The sequence below is a fragment of the Phoenix dactylifera genome, chromosome 6, assembly GCF_009389715.1.
Source record: "Phoenix dactylifera cultivar Barhee BC4 chromosome 6, palm_55x_up_171113_PBpolish2nd_filt_p, whole genome shotgun sequence".
Classification (NCBI taxonomy): domain Eukaryota; kingdom Viridiplantae; phylum Streptophyta; class Magnoliopsida; order Arecales; family Arecaceae; genus Phoenix; species Phoenix dactylifera.
In genome coordinates this window covers 3,400,112-3,411,973 of record NC_052397.1, presented here as the reverse complement: position 1 = coordinate 3,411,973, position 11,862 = coordinate 3,400,112, and the positions used below count along the sequence as shown (strand labels likewise).

General features: G+C 37.4%; 1 protein-coding gene and 1 non-coding gene across 2 annotated transcripts; both read right to left on the bottom strand.

The window, feature by feature from the left end:
• Positions 1-166: 166 nt before the first annotated feature.
• LOC103712778 (transcription initiation factor IIE subunit beta) lies at positions 167-6,689 on the bottom strand. The gene is made up of 5 exons (XM_008799402.4): positions 6,524-6,689; positions 5,268-5,537; positions 2,519-2,650; positions 1,656-1,772; positions 167-739 (listed from the first exon to the last, which is right to left on the bottom strand). The coding sequence occupies exons 2-5, from the start codon at positions 5,535-5,537 to the stop codon at positions 395-397; spliced, it is 864 nt and encodes a 287-aa protein (XP_008797624.1). The 5' UTR covers positions 6,524-6,689; the 3' UTR covers positions 167-394.
• Positions 6,690-11,043: 4,354 nt separating this feature from the next.
• On the bottom strand, positions 11,044-11,116 carry TRNAA-AGC. Its single transcript has one exon. It is a non-coding gene; the product is annotated as a tRNA-Ala (tRNA).
• Positions 11,117-11,862: the final 746 nt, after the last annotated feature.

The following is an 11,862-nucleotide window of genomic DNA, read 5'->3' as shown; positions in this document are numbered from 1 at the left end:
TGGAGTGTTTAAAGGAATCAATTGGGATATAGCCTCACTAATTTGTCATACTGAATTGCATAACAGCAATCAGCAGCAATGAGATGAAAGTGATCCTTGTTGGCAGGCAGCACAGAAGCAAGCACTACCGTATCCGATGTTCTTCACCCCCAAAATAGCTGGCCGATACCAAGAAATCACATATATGCATCAGAATGCATTATCACAACTCATCCTTTTGAACATTCTTGCAATTACATAAATCTGGTTCTTATACAAATAATGGTCCTCTCAAATGCATCATGTGTATGCCTCTTGCACCTAGAATAAAGGCAAAGATACACCACGGTCCTATGATAAGAAATTGATGGAACAGCAAGAAGAAACCCCACCAAGTCAGGAACCAATTCGTCTTTCAAGGGTCTGGAACATTCAGGTTCTCGAAGAGCTCAGGGAGATGGGCGTTGGTCAGCTTGGTCCTTCGGCTAATCTCGCGTCTCTTCTTAGGTTTGGGCTTCGAGGTGATGCCATGGACTTGGGCCATGGCCCGTCTCTTGGCTGTGTTGGTCGCGGGCTTCATGCCATTCTTCTGCAGCTCCTTCTCAATATCAACCATGTCCCGTGGTAGTTCGATCCCACGAAACAGCTGCTTCAGATCATCATCCACCTTTATCATCACCTTGGGGTCATTGGGGTATACAATGTCCTCCTGCGAGTCCATGTTGGACAAAAGCCAAACTTGACCCGCAGACTTCAACGCCTGTAGATATCTAAATCTTAGTTATTCTTTGAAGTTCAAAAATCATCAGAACATACATACAAATATATTTTTCAGTATATTGTGAGAAATTTAAACCAATCCTGCTCAGAGGCGCTGGTATAATTCAAAGAGGTGCAGCAAGAGTCCTCGGTTGAAAGCCTTTAACTTCCAAACTACAAGGGGGCAGAAAAGTGTATCCCACTTTATAGTTTTCTTTTGGTAATGTTATCTCGTTTAGTTGCTAATCATAGAGGACCAAGTGTAACGAGGCTGGACATTTCTTCTATTTATCTTTATGGTGAATTTTGTATAAATTTCTGATAGCACTCAGGTTGTCAAACATCAAAATAACCAGGTTCACTAATTTGTATACCTGAAGAAATATAGAACTTAGAGAAAGAAAACATAAGCATAATATCTGTTTCGGATGACAAAAGAAAGAAAACTCTATAAAATAAAACCAAACAAGCAGAGCAAAACTGGAACAGAATTGGGATCAAGGTAACAGCAGGTTGCACTATCTTCTCAATCTTTCCATACAGCTTCCTTATCTAGGAGTTCTGCTCCATAGCCAACCCATATTTGATGAAAATGCTTGGATGACAATGATGACAAAGGACTCATCCTTCTTTAGATCATCCAAATAAATGAGGGCACGTACCAAAGCAAAACAATCAAACCTATAGATCATTTGTTGCTTTTGTTGTCCTCACATTTATGCCACATTTATGTGGCATATCTGAAATAATTTGTTAGTGTTCAGTATTTACAAGGAAAGGCCACCGAGCATAAGATTTGAGATGCCTGACACAACAGTATGTTCACCTTGAATTCACATAAAGAAAATAGAATGCTGCACTTATTAGGGGCACATGCATCGATATCATATAGAAGCAGCAGGGTTTTCAAAAATTACCTGCAGGTCCTCCATCACAGATGTGTATGAATCCTTGACATCCACAACAGGAAGGCCTTCAGGAAACTTCCTTATCAGAGAAAGCAATTGCTCTTTTCCTTTCAGATCATGTTTAGACTGTATAAGATAAACAAAAGAAATTATATCAGTTCTTGGAAGCTCCACAAGTTTATTAATAATGAATTTACGCAACAAGAACACAAAGGGAACAACCAATCTCCATGCACATTGCATTTTGTTAGTTCCAGAATGTAATATATTCTACAACTGAAGTTCTCCCTTTAAAGCTAAAAAAAAAAAGTTCTCCCACAGGATCCTCGAATGCAACAGTAGGTAGAGGTAGGCATAATATAGCATACACTTACTGCACAAATGAAAGTATATTCTGGTGGTCCGACACTGGTATGTCACCAGTATATGATATCAAGCCATTTAAGAGTTTAGACAGTTATTATGCGAAGCATAAGATCAAGCCACCTGAACAATTCTTCTAAGCCATTACCAGTTCATTTTTAAGCATTTTAATATAAATGAAATAACTATATATTTATAAGATTAGCTACTCATAAGAGAATCACTTAGCAATTTGACATGGCCTGTCAATGAGGTTGTAATCTATTGGATAGTCCATATAACTGGACCATGGCACGATCAAAGTCCATGATGGAAAACTAAGTTTAAATGCAGCACTATTCTCAAACTCATGGATGTGAGCATGCAATACGCAAAAGAAAAAAGAAAAGAAAAGAAAGAAAAGAGAAGAGAAGGGGTGGGGAATTCATTGATGAAAGAGGTCTTGAGAAAACAATAAGAATTTATTCATACACACACAGATTGGCATTCTAGTGCAAGAGGACCCTTACCTTGTAAGAAAAACGCTTCCCATCATAATTCACTTTATGATTATTCTTCAAACTGTCAAAGACTGCCTTATTTGCATTTATGTCAACATAGCATGCTTCATTTATCTCTTCTGGTGTGAGGGCTTGTCTTGTCTGCAAAAGTCGAAAGAGAATATATATATATATATATATATTAGTATGCGAGAGAGAGAGAGAGAGAGAGAGAGAGAGAGAGAGAGAGAAAATCAAGAGTTGATACAACAAATGTTTTAACAACAGCCCCTACAAGAAAAGATGATATCAATGTCACTGGTGTTTCATGGTTCCAGCTACTGCTACAATCAGAAGCAAGAAATCTTCCAAGTTGGCTCAACTGAAGCTTTAAAGCAGAAGCAGGCAGCCCATTTCATGTTTCCTAAATGAAATCTAATTTGCTAGTTTTTCTTTATTCAACTTTAAAACATTTAATACATCATAGATTTACAAAAATAAGACTTTACTATGCTTTAACTCCCTTGCAAGATATATGCTGTAATCTATTCCAGAATTGTTGCAGGCAGCCACCTCGATGCTTAGGTAAGAAATACGCTGCCTAAGAATTGACCACCTGATTAGACTAAGCGGCCCTTTGGATGTTCAAAATGAATAAATTTGGGAAGATTTAGAATTATAATTATAAAATTGACTATTAACTAAGACATAAGTTGAGTTTTTAACTGCGTGTCAGCATAGCTTATGTATTGAACCATGACTAATGCACTTGACTATAATAATGGATGCATACTTGCATAGGTATATGTGCGATTAATATTATATGTTTGAGACTTTGAGTAATACCAATATCTAACAACAATATGATATACAATAGGGTTCGTCTTTCTACTCTTCTACCACTTCTTCCTGTGAAATTTCAGTAGTTGCATTTTTTTGCCTCTCCTTTTCTTTTCTTCTTCAGCACCTTCTACTTTCCTCTTGCTTTTTTCATTTCTTCTCTTCTCAGTTTCTTTTTTGCCTCTTATGTTCCTCTTCATCATTCCTTTTTCTTTCTTTGTTTCTTTCTTCTCTACAATTAGAACAAAGGTTCACTTTCTCCCATTTGGGCTTTTTCTAATTGTTTTATACTTCTATCTCTTCCCCCTCTCCTTCGTCCTACAAATTTTTCTTTTCAAATTTCCCCTTCACTTTGCTCTTCAATTTCTTCTCCTTTCGTCCCTACATCATGTTCTTCTTCCATGTTTTGCTTCTAGCCCTTCTCCCTCTCCTACTTTATCTCTTGTTCCACATGATGATTATGTTTGTTTTACATAAACTCAATAAATGTGTAATTTTCACCTTCATCAATGTGAGTTACTGTAGTTAACAAAATTCAATTATCAAAAAAAAAATCAAATTTAATGACAATACAGATTTTATGCAGCTATTTGCCCTTGTTAAGATTTAGGAGGTTTAGAATAAACTTTTCGTAGGAAATCAATTAATAAACACCATTTATAAAAAATCAATGTATGGGGTATTGTGTATTATCGTTCCATAATCATGATATCTAATTGTTGAATGAGAATTAGCAATAATTAACTTCTTAAAAAGTCATAAATGTTAGTTCTCTCTGGAGTTTCTTGGTGGACCATGTGGTCATAGTTAATACAAGCAAGCCAAGCTGCCTAAGCTGCTCAGCACAGCTCATTGTATTAAAACGGGCAACTCATTATATGAATGGGCCAAAGTCATTGTACGAAAGATGTATCCAGGCTCAGCCCAAGCTTGACAGTAGATGTTCGAGCCTGGTTGTTAAAATGAGCTCAAATGAGCTTGTCATCCATCCCAGCCCAAGTGAACATTTATTTTGCAAGCTCAAAGTGTTCAGGCTTGGGTCATTTATAAGTTTCGATGAAGTTCAAGCTCAGGTTGTTTCCAAATTCAACAAGCTCGATCAAGACTATTACCAAGCCAAGCTCAAGCTGTTCGTGAACAGCTAGATACAGCTGCAGCCCTGGTACTCAAAGTATTCTATCTTCCACAACAATGTATAAAAAGAAGACATTTTGTGTTGACATATAAGCATATTATTTCAACTTTATGTTGTAGAAATATCTTCCTGATGGAAGTTGATACAGTTTAATGATCAAGATATACATTTACTTAGTTTTTGTTTTATTCAATCATGTACACAAAAGCTTGATTCACTAAGCACTCTATAGAGGTGCCTATGCTTCAAAGGTCCCTTGGCTTAGTGACCCTATAAGCAATTAAACCATGATTTCTTTACATCAAATTGTGTGGGCAGCCCAGTGCACGAGGCTCTCACCATTCTAGGTCTGAGGAGAGTCGGATGAATGCAGCTTTACCCTAGCATATGGAGAGGCTATTTCTATGTTTCACAGCCTCTAGATTACAATGGAGCAACTTTACCATTGTGCCAAAGTTCATCCTCATCTCAAACTATTTTCTGCATTATCTTTGTCATCGAAGTTTCTTATTCAACCCAGTCCGCATCTCAATCACCTTATGCACTGATTTTATCAGCTATATTCCTTTTTGTTAAAAATAAACTTTGGGATACTTAAAGTCACCATAGTTTCATGATACTGCTGTTGAACCACTAATAAGTTCATGCATGGATGCATTGATAAAAAGCAAGCAAAATTTTCAAGAGATATCTATGACTTTCAAAAGTATGCTTCTTATAGAACCAGCAGGCAAATGGATAAAACTGAATAGCTGACCAGGTTACAGTATGTATCTGCATGTCAAGATAGTGTCAGGCACATACCTCTAAAAGTAGATCAATAACACGTTTAATTTGTGCACCAACAGGTGACTTTCTAATTGCGTTGATGTGCTGTAGCCTTTCTGTGTCATTCGAAAATTTAATTGCGGTAGGTGCTTTTGAAGGAGCTGAAGAACTTGAAGGTGCTGTTTTCTGTGGTTGGGGGGCATGTGGGGGTTTTGAAGATTGTGCTCGGGCAGCTATGCTGGTGAGGGTCGACTGACATTTCTCTTGCTGTTGCTTAAATTTATTCAAGCTTTCCTGCAACGACATCTGGGAAATCGGCAAACACACAATCAGTTGACAGGAAACTATGGGGAAAAAATTATAAGCATCTTAACTCAGAACGAAGATTTTCATTTTCCAATTCTTTGTTTCCAAACAAATAACTACATTATTATCCATTACAACAACAAATTCGGCAGAAACAATGCACAAATCATCTTGATTTTCTTGTCAAAAGCAAGTTAGAAGATGCTTTGCATGACCTAGGACAGCCATAGCATGATGAACCACCAGATCCATCAATCCTTGATAATATCAGATAGCTGAACTTATTTTAGTTGAATTCAACTCAACGAAACCTTAATCCCAAACTAGTTGGGGTCACCTACATGAATCCTTTTCCTCCATTCCGCTCAGTTTAGGGCCACATTTTCTGAAAGATGTAAATGTATTATATCCTTCCTTACTACTTCATCCCATGTGATTTTCAGCTGAACTTGTTTCAGTTACATCATATGAATCTAAACAGCTCCATAGCATAAAATAGTATCATCTTTTCTTCAATTTTGACATAAGCCCCACGAGATTCAAGAACCTGGGTTCCATTGTCCCATGAATTTCCCCTCATTTCCCATATTTAGTTGATTCAGAACATTGGAAAAGCACTATCAAGAGATAAGTGCAACCACTTTAGCATCATCCCCCAAATCTCATGCATAGAAGCTAAACAGTAGGATTAAATTCCAAAAGAATAGCACTTCTTGGACAACTAGGAGTGGAATTCTGGGATAAGGGATCAATGGAGGCCAAAGATCTCCTGCAATTCAAAGAAAACAAAACCACATCCCTCTCTGCCTCTTCTCCTCCCCCTCCTGTGATTCTCCACACCCCGCCCATTCTCATCCACAGAGGTAGGGATGGACGGTGGGGGTGCTGTTCGGGCGGCGGCGGAGAGGAGAGAGAAGGGAAAGCGAGGGGATGAGAGGTCCCATGCCCCCGAGAGAGAGAGAGAGAGAGAGAGAGAGACGGATTACCGGTGTTAGAGAGAAGAGGAGGCCGAGCGGTGGCCGGCGGTGGCGGGGAGGAGGGAGGGCGGAGAGGGGCGGCGAGGGGAGGCGGAGATGAGAGAGGTTCTCTCCCGTGCCCTAGTAGAGGAAATACGAGGGGAAAAAGAGGGGGGGGGGAGCAAAGAAGAGATATCGGGCCGATATCGGCAACTACATATAAAAGAAAATAGGAGTTTCTAAATCATAATCAGATCACGCCACCAAGCGGCGATCTTATTGTAACAAATGGACGGCTCTCACTTTTTTACTTTATTGATAATAATAATTAAAATTTAATAATAAATCTCGCTATAATTTATCAATTACATAAAGGGTCAAATTTCTTTTTTTTTTTCCTTTTTTTTATGGTTTATGGTAGCCAATGGTTTGGAGGATTGACCAACTCTATGATTGAGACGCTGATAAGATAAGGATTTTATGTGTCACACGAGGCATGAAGCAGTATTTTATATGACATGTATAAATTAATATTAGAAATTATATATATATGAAGGCAGAGATCTATAAATGATTTGTATGATGACATTTAATGTAGTTGAGTTAGACTCCTGCAAATAGATTTAAACTAACCAGTCTCACTGCAGCTTTGTGGATTACATATTTACTTATGCCCTTGACTTCAAAGTTCTTTTTCTTTTTTTTTATGAAGAAAATTCACATACAATGGTTCATGATTGTCCTCCTCCAAATGCCTTTGACTCTCAAAATTTTTGAAGGCAGGATTTAGAAACTCCTATATAATTATCTAACTTTACTAGCTTGGTAAGAAACTGTTAACGCCAAATGGGTTAGATGTTCTCAAAATCCAACTCGACACCCAATCTAATAAACTCAACCCAAAAAATATCTTAAATCAACTTTTGGTTATAATTGGATCTTTTCCGCCACAACACCCCAGTATGAAGATTGTGATGGAGTTTTATAAAAAAATAATATATAAAAATTCTATGTTTGAAATTTATTCTGATTTGTATGACATGCTCCTATGAAGTTCAATATGACAAGCATGATTTTGAACCATAACTTAGAATATGCGAGATTTTATGGAGCCAACACGTTCGAGAGATTAGTATTGCATTCATTGGGGAATTTCTGAATGTAAATAAGAAAATAGAATGTATCTTTGCAATCCAAGATAATTTCAAACTTCCTACCTGCTATATTCTTCCTTTAATTTTCTTAGAAGGTAGCCTCTATTCCTTTTTGAGTCATGTCTATCACGAAGTAAAGTTTTTATTTTGAAAATGAGCGCAAATCTTCCTGTTGGATTAGGAAGATTTCTATAATCAATTACAATAATCCAAATTCACTAAGGAAGGTTAGAGAATTCTGGTAATAATAAATTGATAGTTAAAACATCAAAATTGAGGATAAAACATGCTTATTTTTTAAAAAAAATCCAACTAAAGAAAATAGGAAGATAAGTGAATTATAATAAATCAAATAATACGTTCTTGAAAATCAGAAAAGAAAGATGAGAGAAACAAATTATAAGAAATCAAATAATGATAAAAAATGTTTTTAAAAAAAATTGCGACCTACCAGATTTAAAATAATATCTTAGATGAAAACAGCAACCCAAGGGTATTAGTTTACATTAGACAACTACAGTCTGATTTACTGAGTAAGGTAAAATCGGCTTTAAAAAAAAAATAATTATTATATATAATCTATCCTCTCAATGGATAAAAGACTTGTTTTCATTATCAGTTGGCCAGAAAATATGACTCGAAATCCATAAAAAAATTCCTGTGATCAAGCATGCATGCATGCATGCACCTGTTGGGGCTTAATACTGCAATAGACCCTTGAGGTTGATTTTTTATGGAGATCTCAGAAGAATTAACTTGCAACCAGTTTAGGTTGTAAAGAATGACCCCTGGCCCTGAGGGGTGTTTTTGTTTTTCGGGTCAGCCCAAATGCATGTGGGCTCAATAGATTTACATCGTCTGAGCCCATGGTGATCAGGCCCTTTAGTTTTCATGGCTTTTTCCACAAATTTGCAAATGTGTTGAAGATACCAAGAAAATAACGAGACATGGAGGTATCTCACCATGGAAGATAAAATGTAAGAAAAAGAGAATTGACTTTGCCAATAGAAACTCGTGATCGAGGTTTATTACTACGTAGACAGGGGGAGAAAAAGTCGATCAATATGTCGGGAAAAGACTCATACAAGATCAATGGAATGATATGGAATTATCTTATCGTACTGGATACATTGAAGCAGGGAAGTGGGCAGGTGATTGGTTCCACTAAGATCCAACTTGAGCTCTCAAGTGGAATGAGGGTCCAAGTAAATCATCTCCATGGTTGATTCCATCAGACAGAGAGCACTGAGATCAAATGCTTTTCTGGCTTTTGAGCTGTTTCATATGGTGGAGGTGTTACTTGAGAGGCAGCCTTTGGTTTCATGGCTTAGCACGTTTCGATGGTCGAAATGGGGGGCATTATCACTGCCTCCGATCAGTTCCTGGTCTATCCCAATAGTTTGATTTGAAATGACTCTGTAACGATCAAGTATCGTAGCAGAAATGGCCACTGGAATTGAGTGGTGCAATACCTAATTGCCACTTCAGTTATCATCTGAAGGATGGGTAGTTTAGGTGCTAATTTATGTGATTTATAATTTAGACCATCCATTTTAATCTGGCCATCATCACATAACCTTTTTAGTGCGTGTGAGTGTGTGGTTTCCCCACAAAAAAAAAAAGGGAAATACATGAAGCATCCTCACGTCGTCCTTCCCGTAGGTCTTCTTTCTCACAAAACTTTCTATTCGTGAGGCCATCCATCCCATAGTTGTTCTTCCTCATGAAGTCATTTGTCCTTCTTTATATGTTCGTCCATGAGACCTTCCTCCTCATCCCCAAATCCTTTTCTCATCCTCCATTCTAGATGACTCATTTGTGAAGTGTATATCACGTGGTCATAGATTATGTACTAGTAAATACCATATTATAGAAACTATGTATCAATTTACCTAGCGGTATACGTTGGATCATTGAATAATTAATTTGCCAAGTATATATCATATGGCTATGAACTATATATTAGTGAACACAATATTCTAAAAAATGTCTATCGATTTGGTGATATATATTGTTCACTGAATGACTAATTTACAAAGTATATATGATATAATCATAGACTGAATGCTGATGAATATCTTATTTTGAAAAATGTATATCAGTGTGCATAGAGGTATGTACTAAATCAGTGGATAATTTATTTGCCAACTGTATAACACAAGGCCATAGAGTGTGTACTGGTGAAAAGAGGAGGAGGAAGAACTCACGAGAGAGATAAACAGCTTGATAAGGAAGAAGAGCTATGGGATAGAAGGAAGGTATGAAGATACCTCAAGTACTTTCTTTTTTTTTTTTATTAAGGAAGTTATGGGACGAAGGTATTCCATTAGTAGGAAGAGTTCTATCCTGCCTTGCCTCTTTGGTTTTCACTTTAAGATTAGTGTCATAGGGTATATGACAGGAAAAAGAAAGCAATCCTTAGACGATCTTATTGTGCACGCACTAGAGGGTTTTTGTTCGAGATATATAGAAAAGAAAGCTCAAGAGGACTCACAAAAATATCCATTGGTGAGGAAAGCTTGATGGGAATCATGAACAGAGTGGAGCGTGGGAAGATTCTGGTCCCACATTGTTAGGTGATTGTCGTCGAGGTCCATGTTGGCCCAATGAATCACACAGCCCAAGGACTGAAAGTGTTCAAAAGTGTGAAAAACAATTGCACAGTGCGATACTATTGGTACTGCCCTGCTATGGTGCTATCTGTCTAGTGTAAAAGGTAACAATAATCACCTCTTTTTCTCTCAAGTATTTCCACTGCAATGTCCTAGTCGTTGTCAAGATTGCAGATAACCGGACCGAGCAATTTCTTCCATTGTCATGGATCTTTTTTTGCTATGCTAGATGTTACTGTGCTGACAAAAAAATGATTCATTACAACATGGTTCGGTTTCTCGAAACCCTCGACCTCTTACCCGAGCGACGGCCGACGAGAGATGGTACTATCTGAACTAAAGTTCGGTGGCATAGCTCATACATGATGGCATTTTAGTTTCTAGAATATATGGATCTCGGGGCTATAAGGTGGCTATACAAAGGAATTAGTATTCTCTTTGTGGACAGTGAGTGTTATAATGTATACATCATCAGCAAGCTTCTAGGAAAATTTGGGTGTCACTTAACCATAGTGTCTTTTAGATAATATACCGATGCTTGGAGATGTATTCAAAGGGAAACACCAATTCCACCTGCTACTCCTTGACATGCAAATTTTGAAATAAGACAGACATGAAACTTTCTGCTTGCATCAAAAGAAGAAAAAAAATGCACAGAAAACTGGCTTTGTTCCCCCCTTCCTTCAAGTGGTATGTGGTTTAAATAGGGGGGCCGGATTAGAAAGAAGAATGTTGCTACTTATTAGGGGAGACTGGATGAAAAAAAGATAATAGGAAAGAAATATGGAGATGCGGGGTATCGATCCCCGTACCTCTCGCATGCTAAGCGAGCGCTCTACCATCTGAGCTACATCCCCAGTGACAGGAAGGTTTTGTTTTCGAGGCACAAGTCCGTATGTGAACTGCTACTTTGCAGACCACCAAACGCCATATCCAAACATAAATTAAACGGTATTTGCTTTTATGTTGCCCCAACTTGTTCACTTTTTCCTAGTAAGTTGGTTTATTTATTCCCATTTTTACTTGGAAAGCATGTTGAAAAGATTGTTAATTGTGATGGATGAAGTACAGTAATCTTCCAAAGCAAACGACGACAACGGCAACAATGACAAGGAGAATGATAACCTTGATATTATGAATCTCAAAACAACAACGGACCAACCTCTTGTTCAAAGATAAATGCTAAAAACGGATTTGAAAAAGTGATAATAATGGATTTTTTTTTTGAAAGAATTAAATTCATAGTGTAAAAGTTGGTTTTATATAGACTTGAGCAGGAATAAGCAGAGCTCCATTAAAGATGAATGGGGAGGATTACTATAGCTAGGATAAATTGGTCAACAAAATATACATGATCGTTTTTCCTTTTTTCCCTCATGAGAAGCCATCAAGATGTAATTTAGCTGCTAGAAGAGAAAGTTTCATCTAAATATCTGTATTTGTCTCTAGCCATATGCCAAGTGATTGGACCCTAAATTTGCTAGCTAAAGATGCCTTGGGCGTCCCATAGATTAATAATGAGAAGAGAGTCTTCGCTTCTCAAGTCTAGCATCCGAAACATTGTGGCCTTTAAGCTGACATGATGCTTGACCAAACAAGGAAA